At 36.4% G+C, this 22,547-nt stretch overlaps 1 protein-coding gene across 2 annotated transcripts in view; it reads left to right on the forward strand.

Moving 5' to 3' along the window:
- SYT14 (synaptotagmin 14) overlaps positions 1–22,547 on the forward strand; it is a 282,879-nt gene that overhangs the window by 191,806 nt on the left and 68,526 nt on the right. For both annotated transcript variants that reach the window (XM_069074779.1, XM_069074778.1), the window contains exon 5: positions 6,773–7,222. In XM_069074779.1, the coding sequence (XP_068930880.1) occupies positions 6,773–7,222 (450 nt within the window). The remainder of the gene's footprint in view (positions 1–6,772; positions 7,223–22,547) is intronic.

A 22,547-nucleotide genomic window follows, 5' to 3' on the forward strand; every position in this document is an offset into this window, starting at 1 on the left:
CATAAATGGGTTTAATTCTCTTTATTTCCATTATAAGGTTCAAATTCATGGTAAATTTGATATGGGGGATACTGCAGTGTTTGTTTTGTTTTTGAGACCAAATTGAGGCAAGAGAATAGGTAAGGTGTTCGTATTAGATTTCTGAGACCATTTGGAAAGAATTGGTGGTTGCTTTTTTTTTCCTCTTCTGTAGGAATACAGCTACAACTTTAGTTTTAGTTACTTCTTCCTAACCAGTATCTTCAATTGGTAATTTCCTATTACAAATTAAAACTATATCATTGAGGACATTGATGACTACTATGACTAGAATGATTTTCTAAATAAATGAAAAGTACCCCTTGAAGTATGGAAAGGGCAGTGGACCAGGAGTGCTAAGGCCTAGGTCCTATAAGAAATAATAACTGATAAATATGTATATATATATATATATACACATACATATATACATGCATGCATACATGTGTATATACATTATATATGTATGTGTATGTATTTGTGTCATGTGTATATGTGTGTGTATGTGGAGAAAGAAAGAGAAATTTCCTCTTTGAAACTAAGATTTCAAGTGCTTAGCCTTGCAATAGCTGAGCTTTACAATGCAGACAACATGAGGGCAGCTTGATATAAAAGGGCAACCTAGTATAGTGGGAATATCGGTTTTGTTTGGAGTCTTGGCACCTGACTTCAGAGCCCAACTCTTCTACTTCAGAGCTGTATAACCTTAAGTAAGCCACCTCACCTCTAAGTACCTCAGTTTCCATATATGTAAAATGAGAGTTGGAAAATCTAAATTTTTTTCTGAGGAAATTTCCAGCCGTAAATCTATAATATGATGACCTACTGATTTTAAGATCAGAGAGAAGGTAGTTTTTCCACTATCCCAGATAACTGATTGAATAAGAGTTCTGAACTAAAGGGAAAGAAAATCTGCTGTAAAACTTTGAAGTCTGTGTGAAAGCACCTATTTAGAATTAGCACTCACCTCATTTATTATACACACCCACCTTAATTCTGGCTGCTAACTATTCATAGGATCATTTCTCAGATTTATATGAGGCTAAGGAGGCAGAGCAACTAAGCTCTGGGAGCCCAAAAGCATATCTGTTTCCAAGAGCCCAGAGGAAGATACAAACATCTTTCTTATTCTGGCACCAGATATAGGCCCCATATAAAAATGAGGAGTGGGCCTTATACTGTGATTATAGGCTGTGTGTGTGTGTTGACAAACTATTGTAATTTTGGCAAATCTGTATCTGTGTTCCTTTGTGTCGTGACTATGTTTCTGCAATTGTCTTCTGCTTTGTATTGGATTGTAATCTACTTAGAGTTTTAGACAGAGTGAACCAAAAGTCTTGGCAATGAATACTCTATGTCATGGAGCAGGTAGGTGGTGAGGTGAATAAAGTGTTGGGCCTGAAGTGAAGAAGACTCATCTTTCTGAGTTCAAATCTGGCCTCAGACATGTACTAGCTGTCTAATGCTGGGCAAGTTACTTTACCCTGTTTGCCTCAGTTTCCTCATCTCTAAAATGAACAAGAGAAAGAAATGGCAAACCACTCATGTCTTTGCCAAGAAAATCCCAGATGGGGTCAGAAAAAGTTAGACATGAGGGGCAGCTAGGTGGTTCAGTGAATACAGCACAGACCCCGAAGTCTGGAGAAGCTGAGTTCAAATCCATCCTCTGACCAAACATTTGACACTTACTAGCTGTGTGACCTTGGGCAAGTCACTTAACCCCAATTGCCTCACCAAAAAAAAAGAAAGAAAAATTAGACATGACTGGAAAGAAAGACTGAACAACAAAAATGTGTGTGTCACAAAATAAATAACAGGTTCAACAGCTACATCTTTGCTAAAACTTTATGAGTGGGATGGAGCCAAGATGACAGAGAAAAGGCAGGGATTCACCATTGCTCTCCCAAATTCCCCTCCAAAAAACTTTAAAATAACATCTCAAAACCAACTCTGGAGTGGCAGAAGCCACAAGAAGATGGGGTGAAACAATTTTCCAGACTAAGACAACTTAGAAAGTTGTCAGGAAAGATCTGCCTACCTGGGTGAGAGTGGAGCACAGTCTAGTACAGACTGCACCAGTGCAGGCAGACACCAGCAGACCAGCAGCAATCCTTGGGGATGACTAAATCAGCCTTGGTCGCTTCTGGTGCTGTCAACCCAGAGTTATAAAGGGGATTGGACAGCTGGTCAGAAGGGCATTAGAGGGGTCCTTTTGCTAGCACTGGGTACAGGATTTTGTTGCATTGCCCATAAGTAGGGATCTACTAAGAGCAGAGTGAGAAGACTCACTAGCATACAACAGCTTGCAGCCCCAGGGAAATGGAGACTCTGGTCATAGTTCCACAGTAGAAAAGAGTTCTTATAGTCACTCACAACCCAGAGCACAGGCCAGGAAAGTAGTAAACACACCTCTCCTGAAATTATATCACCTTAGAAAAACTGAAAATTGACAGATTCCCAAAACTAGCTCTCAAAATAGCTACACAAAAAAAAAAGCCTGAAGCTTGGGACAGTGCCCCCTTTACTCTTGGAGTAGAGCTCAAATTTAATGTAAAGTTAAAAGTCAAGAAATGGTCTGAAAAATGAGCAAACAATAAAAAGGAACCTGACCATAGAAAGTTACTGTAGTGACAGGGAAGGTCAAAACACAAACTCAGAAAAAGTCAACAAAGTCAAAACTGCTACATCCAAAGCCTCAATGAAAAAAAGCAAATTGTTCTCAGACCCAAAAAGAATTCCTGGAAGAGCTCAAAAAGGATTTTTAAATTTAGATAAGAGAGGTAGAAGAAAAAAAATGGCTAAAGAAATGAGTGTGATCCAAGAAAATCATTATAAAAGACTCAGTGACTTGGTAAAGGAGGCACAAAAAAGTAGTGAAGAAAATAATGCCTTAAAAAACAGAATAGGTCAAATGGTTAAAAAAAAAAAGAGGTACAAAAATCCACTGAAGAGAACTCCTTAAAAAACAGAAATGGCCACATGGAAAAAAGAGGTACAGAAATTCACTGAAAAAGAGAACTCTTTTAAAGTAGAATGGGCCAAATAGAAGACAGATGGAAGCTCGCTGAAGAAAATAAGTCCTTAAAAAATTAGAATTGGGCAAATGGAGGCTAATGACTCTATGAGACTTCAGTAAGAAATAGAATCAAATCAAAAGAATGAAAAAAATAGAAGAAAATGTGAAATATCTCATTAGAAAGACAGCTGACCTTTTGGAAAATCAGTCAAAAGAGATGATTTAAGAATTACTGAACCTTCTGAAAGCTATGACTTTTTTAAAAAGGACATCATTTTCAAGAAATTATTAAGGAAAACTGCTCTGGTGTTCTAAAACCAGCTGGTAAACTAGAAATAGAAAGAATCTGCTAATTACCTCCTGAAATAAATCCCAAAATGAAAATTCCCAGGAATATTATAGCCAAATTCCATAGTTCTCAAGTCAAGGAGAAAATATTGCAGGCAACCAGAAAGAAACAATTCAAATGTTGTAGAACCACAGTTACGATTACACAGGATTTAGCAGCTTCTATATTAAAGGATAGGCAAATTTGGAATATTATATTCTGAAGAACAAAAGAACCAGGATTACAACCAAGAATCTTCTACCCACCAAAAGTAAGCATAATTCTTGTGTGTGGGGGGGGGGGTGGCCCTCTGGGGAGGGGGCCACGAGGGGAATGGGTATTCAATGAAATATAGAACCTTCAAACATTCCTGATGGAAAGACCAGAGCTGAATACAGAATTTGACTTTCAAATACAAAACTCAGGAGAAACATTAAAAAGGTAAACAGAAAAGAGAAATCATAAAGGACTCAATAAGATTAAACTGTTTGCATTCCTACATGGGAAGATGATATTTGTAACTTCTAAGAACTATCATTATTCAGGCAGATAGGAGTATACAGAAACAGAGGGCACGACTATGAGTTGATTATAATGGGATAATATCTAAAAATATGTAGGAGTGAGAAAAAGGAATGCAGTGAGAGAAGGGGAAAGGAAGAAGTAGAATGGGGTAAGTTATCTCACCTTAAAGAGGCATGAAAGAATTTTTGTAGTTGTTGAGAAGATGGGGGATCTGGGGTGGAAGAGTGCTTGAACCTTAACACTCATCAGAATTGATTCATAGAGGGAATAATATACACAGCCATTTGGGTAGAGAAGTCTTGTCTCACCCTACAGGGAAGTAGGAAGGGAAGGGAATAAGAGAAAGGGCCGGGACTGTTAGAAGAAAGAATGGCTTAAGAGAGACAATAAAAAGCAAAATGTTTTTGAGGATGGATAGGGTGAAAGAGAGAAAAGGATAAATGGGGAAAATAGAATGGAGAGAAATACACAATAATTATTACTGAAAAAATCTTTACAGCAAGTTCTCTCATAAAGACCTCATTTCTCAAATATATAAGAGAACTGAGTCAAATTTAAAAAATTAAGAGCCATTGATAAATGGGCAAAGGATATGATCAGACAGTTTTCAGATAAAATAATCAAAGCTATCTATAGCTATATGAAAAATACTCTCAACCACTATTGATTAGAGAAATATAAATTAAAACAACTCTGAGGTACCACTCCTTCACACCTATTAACTATCAGATTGGCTAAAATGATAGAAAAGGAAAATGACAAATGTTGTAGGGGATGTGAGAAAAATTAAGACACTAAGTCATTGTTGGTAGATTTGTCAACTGATTCAACCATTCTGGAGAGCAATTTGGAACAATGCCCAAAGGGGGCTGTAAAACTATGCATATACCCTTTGACCCAGGCAATACCGGTATTATTATGTCTGTATCCCAAAAAGATTAAAAAACAAAAAGGAAATGGACCTTTATGTACAAAAATATGTATAGCAGTTCTTTTAGTAGTGGCAAAGAATTGGACCCTGAGAGAATGCCCATTACTTGGGAAATGGCTAAACAAGTTGTATATAATGGTGATAGAATACTGTTGTAGGATGTTCTCAGAAAAACCTGGACTTATATAAATTGATATAAGGTGAAATGAACAGAATCAGGAGAACATTGTACATAGTAAGCAATATTGTATAATATTATCTATTTATTATATACAATATATATTTTATTTAATTTATTATTAAATTATTTGATAGTATTAATTATTTAATTATAATAACTATGACTGACTCAGCTATTCTTAGCAATACAGTGATCCAAGACAATTCCATAGGATTTATGATGAAAAATAATATCCATCTCTAGAGAAAGAAGCAATTTTGTCTGACTGCAGATCAAAGCATTTTTCCCACTTTATTTTTCTTGGTTTTTTTGGGGGGGTCTGTGTTTTCTTTCACAATATGACTAACATGGAAATATATTTTCCATGTCTGCACATATAAAATAAATTGCTTACCTTCTCAGTGAGTGGGGAGGGGAAGAATTTGGATTTCAAATTTTTTAAACTGTTAAAAATTGTTTTTACATGTAATTGGGGGAAAAATAAAATATTAAGTAAGTATATAAAAATAACTCTATGAGCCCTTCCTAGTCAGTAAACATGCACTTTCTCAGATGCACCTGTGTCAGAAGTTGTGGCACTCTGGCAGTTAACAGTCACGAGACCCTGACAAAAGGGACACATTGGCATATCTTTTTTGATCATCCTTTCCTAAGAAGTCTCATCTACTTCTGTCAAGCCTGACAAGATGCTCCCCTGCACATATTGGTAGAGGAAAATCATGAAAGGAAAGCAGTTCTGTCTGACATTCCTGGGATGCCCAGGGTAGTTGAATTGGCATGTAATTGATAATCCTCAAGAGAAGAATAGATATAATAACAGGAAGATTTCCTCTATTTGCTTTTTAAACTTGTTTCATTCTTTTCTTGCAACTTTGTAAAACTTTGAATTTTTCTATAGGAACTTTATGGATTTCAAAATCTCTTATCTGTAATGAATTTATGAAGCCACTTATTTTTAATAGTTACTAATGAAAATGTTTTTGGAACAAACATCATCTACATTGTAAAGAGTACTTGGTGGAAATTTTTCTTGCACTGTAATGTTTATACTTTCAAATTAAATTTCCTTTATTTTTCAAGCCTTGGATTTTTTTCATATTAGTAATGATATTTCAGAGCAGTCCTTGAAGAACAAATCCAAATTGTATCATGCTTTCACATTATAATAATGCTTTCACTTATGTTAATAATGTGTATAATATATGTATGTAATTTTAGTATGTATGTCTGTTAGTAATATATATAATAGTAAATATGCTAATATATGTTCATAGTTTTTAAAGTAAACTTTGAAAGTTTCTAAATTTTACACATTTCTATTTACAAAGATCTTTCTCCTCTTCCTTTTTGAAAATAGTTTTTAAATATGAAATTCTGTGATTTTTTAAAAGGCTAACATTTTATTTATTTATTTATTATTGCTTTTTTTTTGGAGGGCAGTTGGGGTTAAGTGACTTGCCCAATGTCACAGGCCAGTTTTTTGTGTTGTGTCTGAGGCCGGATTTGAACTCAGGTCCTCCTGACTCCAGAACCGGTGCTCTATTCACTGTGCCACCTAGCTGCCCCAAAGGCTAATATTTTAGAATAGCTTTATTGCTTAGGTAAACTACCTTGACCTCATAGATTTATCTTTTTGTCCTTTTTTTGTTCTCAGTGTAATGAATTAAGTTCATACTAATCACCAGGCTTAAGGAAAGTCATGCATGTATTTCTCTAATAGACTGATAATAACTTTCTTTAATAGACTGAAACATTTAAATTTATTTTTCTTAGGATGTGTCAGCTCAAGGATCATCTTCACAACTTCCTAAACCTTTTGATCCTGAGCCAGAAGCTAAATATGGCACCCTGGATGTGACTTTTGACTATGACTCACAAGAACAGAAGCTCCTAGTAACAGTGACAGCTGTCACAGACATCCCAACGTATAACAGGACCAGCAGCAACTGCTGGCAAGTTCACCTTGTTCTTCTACCCATAAAGAAACAGAGAGCCAAGACAAGCATCCAGCGAGGGCCATGCCCTGTCTTCACAGAAACGTTCAAGTTTAACCATGTCGAATCTGAAATGATTGGAAATTATGCAGTTCGGTTTAGACTCTATGGTGTACGTCGCATGAAAAAAGAAAAGATTGTGGGGGAAAAAATTTTTTATTTAACAAAATTGAATCTTCAAGGGAAGATGTCATTACCTGTGATTCTGGAACCTTCTTATAGTCTTTCCGTGAGTATTTAACAAAGTAACCTCTGAAGAGGGTACTCACACACACACACACACACACACACATGCATCCACATAATATGTGTGTATGCATGTATAATATGTAGAGATATTGACTTATATGAATAATATACACATATAAAACAAAGTATATACTTTATGTGATAGGCAGACCAACATAGTAAATAAAGGGCTGGACTTGGAGTCAGGAAGATGGCCTGGGTTCAAATTCTCTCTTATCATCTGTTTGGCCATGAGCAAACAACTTAACCTCTATAAACCTTAGGAAGTCTTTAAGATAACTTATAGATGGGTTGCAATCTGCATTAGCTTAAGGGGTTTCTATCCTGAAAAAAATCACATCCTTGACAAATTAATGTACATAATATAAATACATTTGCAACCCATTTATTTTTTCAGCATGTTTTCCACATGGTGGTGGTCTTGTTACAAAATATTCTTTTTTATTTTGCAATTTCAAAGTTCTAGGTAGTTAGAAACAATTACTTTTCAATTCAGACTACACTTGCCATGTTTTCCTTTATTGTTATTGTTTTGGATCTTTAATTTTTTGCATAATGAAAGAAATTTTATAGACTAGAATGATATTTGAACCTGGTTCATGATAATTAAAGAATATTATGATGTGTAATCATTGTGTGGCGATGGTGCTTTTTCAAACCAAAAGCCTATTTTTTTTTATTTTGCAAATTAATGTGTAAACTACATCTCACATAGTTCTCAGTAATTTTATTTTGAAATTTTGGCATTTCCTGGAAAAATCCTAGAACTGGCAAACTATGTTAGCATATGCTTTAATCTGTATCAGAGATGGGGACTTTGTGGGTTTTTTCACACTGTTAGATTATTGAATTATTCAATGGGATATTATAAAAGAGGTATAAATCAAATCACCATGTCTGTGATAGGAAAAGAATAAAATATAGACTTAAATTAAAGCATGTGAGAGTTTTAGCTGATCATAAAAGGACCTTTTTCAGCAATATTCACTAAAAATTTGTTGAGTACCTACAAGTGCATGGATAGGGCATTTGCATTCCTGTCACAAGTTTTAAAAAGTGCACCCTCTGTGCATTATAGTCCAGCCAAGATTTTGAGCCTTTATGATACCACTTGAGATTTTACTTAGCACAAAATGAATATATTCATTCTATATAGAGTAGAATTATATCATGTTAATATGCATTTATAAAAAAGAAATATTAAAAAGAGCTCTTCAGAGTTTTGGAGGAGGCCCTGGCCAAAATTGTCTTCATCCTGCTGCAGGTTGCACTGCCAGCTCATCTCCACAGGATTTTCTCTATCGTGTCCCCTTTTTTGAAGTTATCTTAAGTAACTACATACTCTTGTTGCCATTCTGAAATCTGATATGGGGAGAACATCAGGCCAAGTGATGAAGGAGACAGATACATTTGACAGCATGGTGGTAAAGACAGCTTGAAATAGTAAAAAGAGCCCTGGACTTGGGAATCATAAGACCTGAGTTGTAGCTCCAGCTTTTATTAAATGTGTAAATTTTTCAAATCACTTAGCTGCTGAGTCTTAGTTCATTCAGCTATAACATGAGGAGATTGGTTATATTATCTCTTTCCATTTAGCTCTAATATTTTACAAAACAGGCATCTTCTCCTCCAGATGACATTCTAGTAGGAGTGATAAGACAACCATAATAGAGAATATAGTGCCATATATGTCAATCAGCCAACAAGCATTTATTAAGCTCTTACTATGTGTTGGGCATTGTGCTAAGTTCTGGGAATACAAGAAAAAGGAGAAGGAAAGTAGTTTGTTTTCAAGGACCCTGCTTCCTAAGGAGAGAATACAGCACACAGAAGGGATTTGAAAAGGGACGAAGGGATGGAGAAGGGACTCTGAGCAGGAACATGGAAGAAAAAAATTCTGTGGAGACAAATCAGCATTTTAGACTGCAAAGGTAGGAAGACATCTTTGGCCTGGGCCACCTCCTTAAATGCACACTCTAGGAGAAGCCAGCTAAGTCAAATGGTGAGGCCATATGGGCAGAGGCCTCCCTTGTGAGAAGTAGCCCAAGATAAAGAGGTTTGTTTCTATGGCATGGAAGAGAAAGCCCTGTGGAGATAAGTTGGCAGTAAAGCTGCATAGGGATGAAGAGGGATAAGATTGATATGAATCAAATATAATTAGAATTTTGAAGAGGAATATATTTCCATTCTGGAGAGATCAGGGAAGATTTCATGGCATAAGTGGCACCTGGGTTGAGTGAGTCATCTGAGAGTGAGAAGAATTTCAACAAGTAGAAATGAACAGGTAGGGTCCTCTGGGTGAAGTAAAATGGCAGAAAATCCTGGGATGTGTTCATGGAACAGGTAAGTGCTTCAGGTTGATTATAGGATAAAGTGTTAGAGAAAGGGTATAACATGAGATAAAGCTGCAAAAATGTAGATTGAAAACAGCTTGTAGAGAGAGAGCCTTGAAGACCCCGTCCTTAGCATAGCATAGACATTTAATGAATTCTTGAGGACTCACTGACCAGGCTAAGAAATTTGAAATTTATTGTATAAGGAAATAGTGAACTATTGAAAGTTTTTGAATAGTAGAATGCTGTGTTCATGTCTATAAATTAAGAAAATTAAACTGTCATTGTGAAGAAGGAATAGGGAGTAAGACAAATAGAGGTGAAAAAAACAGTAAGAATGTAGTAATGGGGGCAGCTAGGTGGCACAGTGAGTAGAGCACCGGCCCTGGAGTCAGGAGAACCTGAGTTCAAATCCAGCCTCAGACACTTAACACAAAAACTAGACGTGTAACTTTGGGCAAGTCACTTAACCCCAGTTGCCCTCCAAAAACCAAAAACAACAACAACAAAAAAAGCAAATTCATTAAATAGGATATCACATTACAAATCTTCTTTGTAAAAACTGTCTTTTTTCAGTAATTTTTAAAAGTCTTTTTTCAGAGTTAAAATCAACATCTTCTTGTATCAAGATTCTTTGTTTGATTATAACTTTCAGTTGGTCCAATTATTTTTCTATTTTCTCTTCTTGATCTATTCTCCAAATCTGTTGTTTTTCTTATAAGATGTTTTATTTCCTCTTCTATTTTCATTATTTATATTTTGTTTAAACATTTCTTGATCTGTTTATAATTTCACTGGCTTTACTTTTTCCAATTCTAATTTTCAAGGTATCATTTTCTTCCTTAAGATTCTGGATCTCCTTTTCTTATTGGTTAACTTTCCTTTCATACGGATTATTCTTATTTTCTTTTTTAGTTTTTTGCTCCATCTCTGTCATTTGCTTTTTGAAGTCTTTTTTTAAGATTTTCTACGAATTTTTTTTGGTCCAGGCGTCCATTTGACATTACTCTTTGGGGGTTTCTTTTCTCCAGTATCCTCCTCTGAAGATGATCCCTGGTTATCTCTATTCCCAAAATAATTTTCTATGGTTGGATTCTTTCTCCTTTGCCTGTGCATTTTTTTTGTATGTGTGGTAATAGCTTAATAATTTGTAATCACCTCTAGCTCTGGGTTATTGGAAATGGTGCCTCTTGCCCCAGATCTTCAGTTCTTTCCTCTAGCCTGTAACCAAAGCCAAACCTCTAACCTCCTGTAAGTGCCCACAGCCAGGGGCTTTCTGCCCCACAGCTTTGACACCCACTGGGTGTGTGCTGGTTCCTTCTCACCCAGTTGCTCTTCTTCACTCTTCTGCAGAACAGCTGGGTGTGGTGTTCTTTGTCAGCAGAGGTTCCCTTGATTTTCCAGGGCTTAGACACCTAACTATCCTAGGGGTAAAAGTTCTGGTGGCTGGCATTGAGGCAGCCTTTCCAACCAACTAACCCAAGGGCTTGCTGCTTGTTGTTTAAGAGACTTGCCACTTGCTGTTAAAACAGAACCTAGCCTGGAGGTGTTTACTCTTCACGGGGACCAAACCTCCTCCTGGGATTTTTCTTCTGATCTTCTCAAATTGTCCCAGGAAGACCCAGGTTATGTCCCTGTTGTTATTTATCTCTAGCCACACTTTGTTTGCCCTAAGGTGCTATTTTAAGTCTTTTGTGGGGGAAAATCTTGAGAGCTTGGAATTTTCTGACCTACCCTGCCATCTTCCTAGAATCCTCTCCTAAAATCAATATGTTCTTATTCAGAAATTCTTTTTAAGTAAATACTTGAACAAATTCATAATAGTAATAGTTGACAGTAAATGAATGAAGGAGCATTTATTAAACATCATGTGCCAATAAGAATGCTAAGCACTAGAGATACAAGCAGAAAAATGGTTACTGTCTCTGCTCTAAGGAACTCACATTCTCATTTTATGAGATAACACATATAATAAAGTTTGCCTATAGGAAGATTAGAAAGGCCTTAAAGTCCTAAGTGTACATCAGAAGGGTGAATGGCAAGGCTGAGGGATTAGTCAGACAACAAGCATTTAAGTATTGTCAGCGGATTAGATGATAATTGAAGGGTGTGGGAGTGAGGGTGGGAAGGCAGAGGTGGTACTGTTTCAAATAAGGCCTTATGAGTGGACAGTGGCAGAGAGTAGATGGTAAGGCTTAGTGGTCCATCATCTCACTAGAAGGAACATAATTTGTTGACTTTCATCCAAGTGTGAATAGTCAAGTATCCTAATGGGTTCTGGATGCTCCAGACAGGAAAGGGCATAAGGGATAGGTGGAAATAAAAGGGGGAGAGTTAATCCCTCCCTGTGGCAGATATATTTATACAGTCCTTATATGGGACTTGAAAATGTTTTCAGTGCTATCTATGGTTTTTATATCAACCACATTTCCCAATATATCCTTCCATCTACCCCTTCAAGAAAGCTATCCCCTATTACAAAAAATTAAAAAGGGGGGGAAAAAACTAGCAAAACTAACCAACACACCAACCAAGTCTGATATTATCTGTAGAGTTCAATCCATGTAGTAACCCTCCTACCCCAAACTCCTGCCTACTCTGAGAGAGATGAAGGGAGGTTTAATCACATCTCTTCTTTGGGGCGATTTAACAGCATTCTGTTTTTGTTTTTTGTTGTTTTTTCCATCTACATTATTATATCATTGTACATATTGTTCTGGTTTTTATTGTTTCACTTTACAACAGTTTTTCCTATGGTTCTCTGTATTTATCATAATCAATATTGAATTTTATTTGTTTTGTTGTTGTTTTTCATTTACATTGTAAGTGTAAGTATAAGTAAGTGTAATCTTTGTGTATCTTGTTTTCCGAGTTATGCTTGCTTTGCTTTGCCTCAGTACTTCCCGTACTTTTTTGTATTTCATTATTTTCATATAGCATGATAATATTGTTTTACACACATAAGCTTCTTAGCTGTTCCTCAGTAAATGGCCATCTAGTTTTTTTTCTAGACCTTTGTTACTATAAAAAGTATGCTAAAAATACACGGTTTATCTGAGAACTTTTTTCGATTTATATGCTTAACCATAGAATCTCTTTGAAAAAGATCTTTTTAGTCACTTAATAAATGCTTGTTGACTGATGAATTTCTTAGCATAATTTCAAATTGTTTTCCAGAATTGTTGGACCACATCGCAGCTTTACCACCCAAGCAAAATGTGTGCTATTTTTTCCTACAACCCTTCCAACATGCACTCTTTCCATTTTTGGTCATCTTTGCCAATATCCTGGGTGTAAAATGAAATCTCAGAGTTATTCAGAACTACAATCCTCTTATGAGTAATGATTTGGAGCAATCTTTCATATGGTTATTAAAAGTTTGATGTCCTTTTGAAAATTATTTGTTTATATCCTTTGACCGCTTATCTATTGAGGCAGGACTTTTGGTTTTCTATATTTGTATAACTTTTTCAATAATGAAGAAATATAAGTGTATATTAATAATGCTTCTGATTCTTCCTTAGTCTCTCATTTCCACAGGATAAGGTTTTGGGAAAATGAGTAGGAGAAAAAGGATTTATGCCAAATGAGAAGCAAAAAATAATTATTTAGGCTACTTTGAGGAGTTTGAGCTAGTGAAGTAGGTCCAAGTTTGAATTTGAAGAGGAACAATTTGGGAAATTTGGGGGAAAATTGAGGAAAATTTTGAGGCCATTTCCAGGAGCAAATACTGGTTCAGATCTTACCTCCAATCTGGAGGATTGTAAGGAAAGCAAGATGGAGGATGATTGAGGAGAATTAAAGAAGACTAAAAGAATTAGGGAATAGAACCTTAAGAGGTTGACTCAGAAAGAATAAAGGGAAGCTAGGTAGCAAGAGAGGCTAGGTAAGTGAGATAAGGTAAATGCAATAATTAGTGGATTACTCAAATGGATAGAATGGTGTGGTAGGTGGAGCAAATTGATGAAACAGGAAGAGACCATGGATTGATACTAGACTGAAGTGTTTGTGGAATTTTTTTTTTTAATGAAGAATTGGAATTTGAATGAGGTAGTAAGTAATCGTTAAAAGTTACAACTAGGTGCTTAAAACTGAGATATAAACATCCACAAAAGAAAAAAAAAGCTAGAACTCTCAACTATTATATACAATAGTAAAATTGTACAGAGAGTTGCATGGAATTTGGGGTGTTTATATTTCTATCCAGTTGAGTGACTATTATTTGTGTCCTAAGCATAGGTCAAGCTCTCCCCTAGAACAAGATGAAGAGACTAGATGAATACCTTTCCATAGTGCGATTGTGAGTTAAATTGAAGGTCTCTTAACTAGAACACTTGAGATTTGTGTTAGAGGGATGACAACCCTTGTCAGGATGATAGACAATAGAAGAGTTATACAGACAAGAAAAAAGGAAAATAAGAGCTGTACATTTACAGCTTTAAAAAATTTCACTTTCTTCCTAGAGAAGAGATAGATGCTCTGAGGAAGAAGAAGCTGCTTGTTACACTAGAACTATGAAAGCAGTCAGTGAGTCATCATCCATTGTGATTCCTTCCTTAAAGATAATGAAACAGCTATTTGCTGACCTGATAACATCAATAGAGATATCTAATGTGTTCATGAGGCATATAGATAACTTCCCAAGACTTACCAGAATGGGAGACCACTACCCATTTTTGGCTTTCTTGTGGGCAGAAATGGTGTCTGAAGAAACCTAAAAAGTTTTGCCAGTGATTCTGAAGAGCAAGAAAATGAAAATCATAGGGGCACAGGTTATATATTCCTCAGTGTTGCTTGCTGAAGACAGTGGATATTAAAAGGGAAAAAGTAATTGGTGAAGTGAACAGCTGGCTATGAAGGTGTTTTCTGAGAATGGGAAATAGATTTCTGGATCATAGCTTACAATATTGGATTGATAGATTCTTGGCCAGAGATGGAGTATACATAGCAAAAGGATGGTAGGAATGTATTTGCCTGGTATTCTATAAATCTTATCAAATGGATAAGATCTTATCAAAACTAAAAAGGATAAATAAAGGAGAAGACGGCCTATATGCATAGCCAAAGTGAGATGCTACAGGAAATAGCCACAAAGAAGAAAGAATAGCAGCTCTAAGATACCTAGACATTTTAACACAAGAATGAAACCAGTAATAAAAATAAATATAGCCCCAACTGTATATACGTAAATACCCAAAGTTTTGTAACAAATGAGAATTAGAGGTTCTAATACAAATGGGTAAATTTGACCTTGTAGGTTTCCTTAAGATTTAGTAGGAGGAAACTCATGACTGAGGCACTGGTATATTTTATTCAAAAAAAGCAGGTGAAGTTAAAGGAGGTTGGGAGGAAGGCATTAAGTTGGGAGGAAGTACATTAAGGAGGTGTGCTTATGTGAGGAAATCCAGCAACCAGAGGGCTAAAGCATGATGGAGAATGTTTGAGTGAATGTCAAAGGAAGAGTAGATAGATGTGATTTTTGACTTTGGAGTATACTACAGAGCACCTGGATGAATGAAAGAATAGATAAGTTTGGAAAACAGAACACAAGCCTCATTTACAAACACAATATTGTGGTGATGGGGGAATTCAGATACTAAACATCTGCTGGGGCTCTCTCTCCTAAAAAGAGAGCAGTTAATGACCTCTTAATTTAGTGATTATTTAATTGTTCAAAAAGTAGAGGAATCAACAAGAGGAAATCCTAATCTGAATCTGATGCCATTGACAAAGAGGAATTGGCTCTTGGGGTGGAAATGGTGGAAACCTTGAGGAAATATGACCACTCTATCCTAGAGTTTATGATAGAGAAGAAAGAAAAATGGGCATAATCTGACATCTAGATCTTGAGAAAGCAGATTTCAATGGGTTCAGAGGAAATATAGATAGGAATGCTTCAGGGGAAGGAAGTCAGCTCAGAAAGAATGAAAGAAACCTGAGATTAAAATTCTGAAGACACAAAAGGAAACAATTCCAATGAGGAAGAGAAATGGAATTTTTCAGAAGAGACTGTTATAAATGCACAAACTTGAAACATTTTAAAACAAAATTTTCAGAAGATGAAAGCAGGGCCAGGTAACAGAAGATAAATATAAGAGTATGGCATTTATGGTGTAAGAAATGCAAAAGCTTAGAATGAGGTAAAAGACTAGTGAGGGAAACTAAGGAAACAAAAAGGTGTTTGGTTGTTGTTTAAGCTATATTGTTTCTGAGGAGGGGGCATGGAAAAAGCACTTATGAAATGTGTCAGGCATTGTGCTAAGCACTTTACAAATGCAATCTCATTTGATCCTCACAACAAGGAAGGTAGGTGCTGTTATTATCTCATTTTACAGTTGAGGAAACTGAGGCAGTGATTGAGTGACTTGCCCAGGGTCACGTAGCTGGGGGTTTTTTTGGAGGGCAATTGTGATTAAGTGACTTGCCCAAGGTCACACGGCTAGTTTTTGTGGCAAGTGTCTGAGGCAGGATTTGAACTCAGGTCCTCCTGACTCCAGGGCCGGTGCTCTATTCACTGTGCCACCTAGCCGCCTGGTCACATAGCTATTAAGTATCTGAGACTGCATTTGAACTCAGGTCTTCCTGACTCCAGGCTCAGTGTTCTATCCACTCTATACATCAGATCTCTTCTCTTGAGAGAAAAAAAGCATCAGAGAGAAGATAGGTCCTTTGTTTAGGATTATTAGGAATATGATAACCGACGAGAGAAAGCAGAGCTATTAAATTCTTATTTTGCTTTTCTTCTCTCTGCAAAGGAGATCTTTTTGCTAAAAGTGACAAAACACAATTACTAACTAGGAGTTGATATCTAAGGTAAGGAAGGAGTAATCATCTGGTCCAGAACTATGTCCTCAGCTCCTGAAAGAATTGACAGGATTGTTGAACCATGAGCCAACCAAATCTTGAGGATAGCTTATAATATTTTTTAAGAAAAACAACCTTGGGGGCAGCTAGGTGGCACAGTGAATAAAACACCAGCCCTGGAGTCAGGAAGACCCGAGCTCAAATCCAGCCCCAGACACTTAACTAGCTATGTGACCTTGGGCAAGTCACCCAACTCCAATTGCGTTGCCTTCCCCCCCCTCCAAAAAAAAAAAAGGATAAAAAGAAAAAACCTAACTTACATGAGAGCAAGGAAAGAGGGTGCAGTAATGATACTGTTCCCACCATAATGTGTATAAATCCTATTTAAAGTTATCAGCTGCCTATGCAGCTGTCTATACCTATGTACTGGACTTGGTTTTTATTAGGTTAGGCAAAGGCATGGAAAGGTTCTATGACTGAACTTCTAAATGAAGGCATTAGGTCTTGGGCATCTCACCTCCAAGGCTACAATTTCCAGAGATAGATAAATTAAATGATGAGAGTTTGTATGAGATGGACTACAAAGTCTGTGTTAGAAGATGACGACATGGATTTTATTTGCTAAGTTTAGGAACAGCAAAACTGGCAGGTAACTTGAATATTGATGATTAAAGAATATTAAAAAAGTAATAATAGTGAATATTTATATAGAACTTTAAGATTTTCAAAGAACTTTACAAATATATTTCATTTCAGCCTTACAACAGCCCTCTGAGGTAGGAACTATGAGTATTTTTATGCCCTTTTAGAGATAAGAAAACTGAGAATCAGGAATTAACATTATGTGACAGAAGGCAGGAGTTGAATAGAGGCCTCAGTGATTCCAAGATCAGAACACTCTTCAGTATAACATTCTGTCTAGAAACTAGACATGTGAAACCCCAGAAAAATAAAAAATTCATAATTTCAGTAAAAGTCTCCTTTCCCTATTTTTCTTCTCTTCCATATCTCTAGTAGAACCCCAAAACAAATATGGCTTAGTAGGAACAGACACAAATAGCTATACAATGGATCCCTCTAGTGCAAATGCAGTAATCCACTAAGATGGTCTCCAAAAGCAGCCTTTCCCCTCAATGTGCTTTGTCTTTTTGGAGGGCAATTGGGGTTGTGACTTGCCCGAGGTCACACGGCTAGTTTTTGTGGTAAGTGTCTGAGGCCAGACCTGAACTCAGGTCCACCTGACTCCAGGACTGGTGCTCTACTCACTGTACCACCCAGCCGCCCTCAATGTGCTTTGTTACCAAAACAAAAGCCTTAGGTCATGATACTCACATTGAAACTTACCAATAGCAGCTATCCTGGGAATCTGTTCTAAAGTTGTCACTAATTCTTTAGAACAGTGATGTCAAAGTCAAATGGAAACTGCATATTGACTTAGAAAACCACAAATTAACATTATTAACATTATTCTATGTATTTTAATTTGTTAATCTTTTCCCAGTTACATTTTAATTTGGTTCCAGGTGCTCTGGGAAAGTATGAGGCCACATGCTGTCCTTAGGGTACAAGTTTGACACCTCTTGCCCTTGAAGATATGGGAGTTTACATACTTCCCCTAAATTGCTGTTTTAGTAGTTTTTTAATTCAGAGGATATGCTCAAATTCATATACTAGTTCATCTATTGATTGTATCTGAGGCTTTCTCCAACTCTGAGACTCTGTGGCTTTCAATGGCTTGGGGGATAATCAATCCTCATTAGAGTGCCCCATCCCCACAGGCTTGTAAGAACCTTCTTATAAGAGTTAACATCTGATCTCCAATGTTTTATTAGGTAGTGTGCAATGACTGGCCCTTGATGTTCAGGACCCATTCCTTTTCTTGCTTAAGGGTCAGTATCTGTTACCAGCATCCCTCTCCTCTTCAGAACACTGGTAAGTCACTTAAAATGTTAGCAAATCTCTGGTAAAATATAATACTGATACAAGTTGTTTTATCTCCACTTGATTATCAAAGCTAGAAGCTATACTCCCAACATATTATATCTAATCCTTTGATATGTTCAGTTCCAATGTAATTACCTTATTGGTGCAGACTGTAAATATAATATTGTCCATGTTTCCATGAGGTCCAAGCTCATGCCTCATTTCTGCCAGCCAGCTAGCTATCAAGAGCCTCAAAAGAGTCCTTTTGGCTAACATCATAAACTAGGATGACACCCTGTGTGTCCTTGTAAAACTCGTTTCGAACCTCATATAAGAAAGGATGCCCAGCCATATCAAAGATGTTAACTTTGACTTCTCTGTCTTTGATGTATACTTTTGTAACTCCATAGTCAATTCCTATTGTTGCTAGGTATTTGGGCACAAATCTCTTCTCACAATAACGTTTTATAATACAGCTTTTTCCCCACTTTTGCGTTGCCCATGGAGATGACTTTGATGCGCAGGGACTTGCCTGGCTCCTTCCGCTTTGGCATACCGGCCTCCATTGCCCTCACAGCCGCGGGGCCAACGAGCAGGACGTAGTCGTTCCTCTTTCGCTAAGCTCGCCCATCTCTCGGGCCTCCACCGCCCAATTGGGGAGCCGCCGCAGATGTCGTCGCCGTCACCGTCGCCGCCTCAGTGACACGACCCGCCATAGCGGGCCAGGCTGCCGAGCAGCAGGCGCGCTGTGAGCCTTGGGCTCGCGACGAGTCTCACGAGGAGACCTTTTTCAGATTTCTTTATTGCTGGACTTCCTAGGGTCCTTTTCAGTAATTTGTTGTAATTTCTATGGAAGGCTATGCTTCTATACAACCTTTTGTATAGTCATCTTAACCTGAGGTCTCAATTTTCTTGAAAAGAAAAAGGTTTAAGTTTTCTAAGGAAGCCTTCATGTCCCCAACAAATGGGGACAGTTTTGTCTCTTCTTTGCCTATCTTTATGCCTTTAATTTCTCTCCTCTTTCTATTGCTAACATTGCTAGAACTGTCAAATTATAGTAAGATATGTGACATCCTTGCTTTACTCCTGAATTTATTAGAAAAGCTTCTACTTTTTCTCACGTATTGGTATTTGTGGTGGCAAAAAGAGGGCATCATGAGTTTCCCCCTCTTGTCATTAGCAACTTCCTTTAAGATTTTGCTTCGATTTCAATTTCATAGGCAGTCATACACTGCCTCCTGAGTTTTGATTTTCTTCTACCCCACTTCTTTAAGCAAGATCAGCAAAAATAGAAATGGAGGCAACCTTTTCTTAGACCCTAATGCTAATGATAAACCAACAGTTGAGGAAGTCTCTGTTCCTTCTTTTGCAACTCAGATTGTTCCCGAGGGCAGGAGCTGGCAGTATGTGAATGTATCTTTACTACGTGCTTCCTGTACACAATAAATGCCAGTGTGAAATGGCTCATATTGAGAAGCATCATTTGCCCCATAGAGACTTCTCTTCTCTGGGGCCAACCGATGCCTATAACTATGAACTAAATAAAGATTCTTACTAAGTTGTTCCCTAAAGTGTAAATAGGGAATCTTTTCCCACAATTTACTTTAAGATATGACATATATATGATATATTATTTTTCATAATCTTCCTAACACCACTGTGAAATAGACACACTAAACACTGATATCCCAATTTAGAGATGAGGAAATTGACATTAGAAGTTTACTATATCTTCACTTAGTCAGTAAACAAGTATTTATTAAATACTTATTATGTGCCAGGAACTGGGGATATAAATACATACAAAAAGATAGCCCCTGCCCACAGAAAGCTTGCATTCTAATGGCAGAAGACATAAAAAGAAAGCTTACAAGGTAGGAGGTAGGGAGAAGAGGTACCCAAGCAGGGGCATATCTTGTCAAATATTTTTTAGATATTTTTCAATAATAGTGCATCTGTTTTCAGTTAGGCATCATATAAAGTAGCTAAGGTTATGATTGATCACCTCACCAAATCTGCTGTGAAAAGTTGTAGCAGGGTTAAAAAAGCAATGTGACTTTGCTTTAATTTCTCCCAATTTTGCAGTGTTTGGGGAAGAATTATTTTCTTGTTATTTTGAGATAGTTCTTCAACTTTTTCCATTTTTTTCTAGTTTTTAGACATGTACCCCAGTCTCCATATTTCTGGCATGCTTCACATGAGGCATATAGCAGATCACAAGAGAGAGAATAGCTATACTGTTTACTTGAGAAAGGGAGATACATTGTATCACTTTCTTGTTTAAATTATGGGAAAATCTGTGATATGCAATGGGTATAAAAATTAACTGTATTCTCTGTTAAAAATTAATTTTAAAATTTAATGATAGAAAATAAAGCAAATATGATGGTTTTTACATAAGCTTGGGGAGAGAGTGATATTTTTAAGCTTTAATATGTACAAGTGTAAACTCAAGGTTAGTGTCTCATTGAATTCTTACCATGTAGTTTTTGGCCTTGAGGGGCCTTCACTTACATTGAAATTGTTCCATTTTTACTAGATGACTTCAATATCTTTTAAAATCAAAAGGTGGTGGTGAAGGTGATAAATTGATATTGATAAATTGATAGATTAAATTTTAGTTCTTATTAGAAAAAAATTAAAATCTTGACTTTCAAGATTGAACCTCTCTCTTTTGGAAATACCAGCAGCCCATTTGTCTGAGGAGAGAATGAAAAGTTGCAAGCAATACTTCATAAGAAGAGAAACTATTTTTAAACTCTCTTTTTGAGTAAAAAACCAAAATATTCTGCAGTATTAACTGTCATATGCATTATGGTCTGAGTATACACTAGTTAAATTAGGAAAAATATAGTCATTTCTAAGTATAACTTTGATCCAAATTAGAAAAGAAAGACTTATGCAGTAGCTTTAAGAGGAAAGTGTTTTGTGATATTGTATTTGCCCCAAATTATATTTTTCTAGTTTTGTTTTAATTGTTCCTAAATGACAAAGAAAATTGAGACAGGACGCAAGTATATGTTTTTTGTGGACATAAGTTCTTCTCAAATAATTACAAATAAAAATGTGAATAAACATGTCTCCATTAGGACAAGCTTGGGATCAGATTTGATTAATAGAATCAGTGGAGGGACAAACCTTAGCAAGGAGTATCTAATTCTTTGAGGTTGAAGTAAAGATATAGAAAAGCTTTAAAAGAGGGTAAATCGGTTTGCAACAGCTAATGAGTAGGATGGAGGGTTTGTCAGGGATAAATGAGCTTTCTAACAGTAGTAACCTGAATCAGTAGCCATAATAGTCATCTGGTGAGGAACCACAGCTCTTAGAACCAGAGGCAAATGGGGAAGTAGAGTCCACCAGTCACCTCCTGAAGGAAACTCCAAAAATTAAAGTTCCTCAGAATAGTATAACCAAAATCCAGAATTTCCAGGGTAAAGAAAAATACTGCAAACACACAAAAAGAAAGATTTCAAGTACCTTGGAACCATAGTCAAGATCACACACAAATTGAGCAACCATTACTATAAAGGAATAGAGAGCCTGAAGTATGATATTCTGAAAGACAAAGTACATAGGTATGCAATAACCAAGAATAACTTACCCAGAATGATTGAATATAACCCAGATGGCAAAAGAAGGAACTTTAATGAAATAGAGGATTTGCCAGCATTCCTAATGAATAGACTAGAGCTGTGTAGAAACTTTGATGTGCAAATGCAGGAATTGAGAGAAACATTAAAAATTTAAAATTAATAAAATGTCATAAGGGACTAAGCAAATATAAATTGCTTGCATTCTAATATATGGAGCAGGTTAGAAAAAATTACCTAACATAATGGGAGTGCATGAGGAGGAGTCTATACCAACAAAGGAGGGAGAGAAGGAGCAGCTAACACTTGAACTTTTTTGATTTGATTTTAACAGGTCAAAGAAAGCAAAATACACAACTGAGTGTAGAAATTCATTTCAGTAAATAGGGAAACAAGAGGGAAAGAGGAGAAGGGGATATAAAAGGAAGAATAGATTAAGGGAAATTTTTTTATTATTATATTGGCTCGACCCAGCCATGAGCAATTGATGTTTTTCCAGTTAGTTAGATCTGACTTTATTTGTGTGAGAGAAGTGTTTTGTAATTGTGTTCATATAACTTCTGGGTTTGTTTTGATAGGTAGATTCCCAAATATTTTATGATGTCTGCGGTAACTTTTAATGGGATTTCTCTTTCTATCTCTTGCTGTTGGATTT

The sequence above is a fragment of the Petaurus breviceps genome, unplaced genomic scaffold (assembly GCF_028583685.1).
Source record: "Petaurus breviceps papuanus isolate PSGF00001 unplaced genomic scaffold, PetGlider_PUasm1.0 90895, whole genome shotgun sequence".
NCBI classification, from domain to species: domain Eukaryota; kingdom Metazoa; phylum Chordata; class Mammalia; order Diprotodontia; family Petauridae; genus Petaurus; species Petaurus breviceps.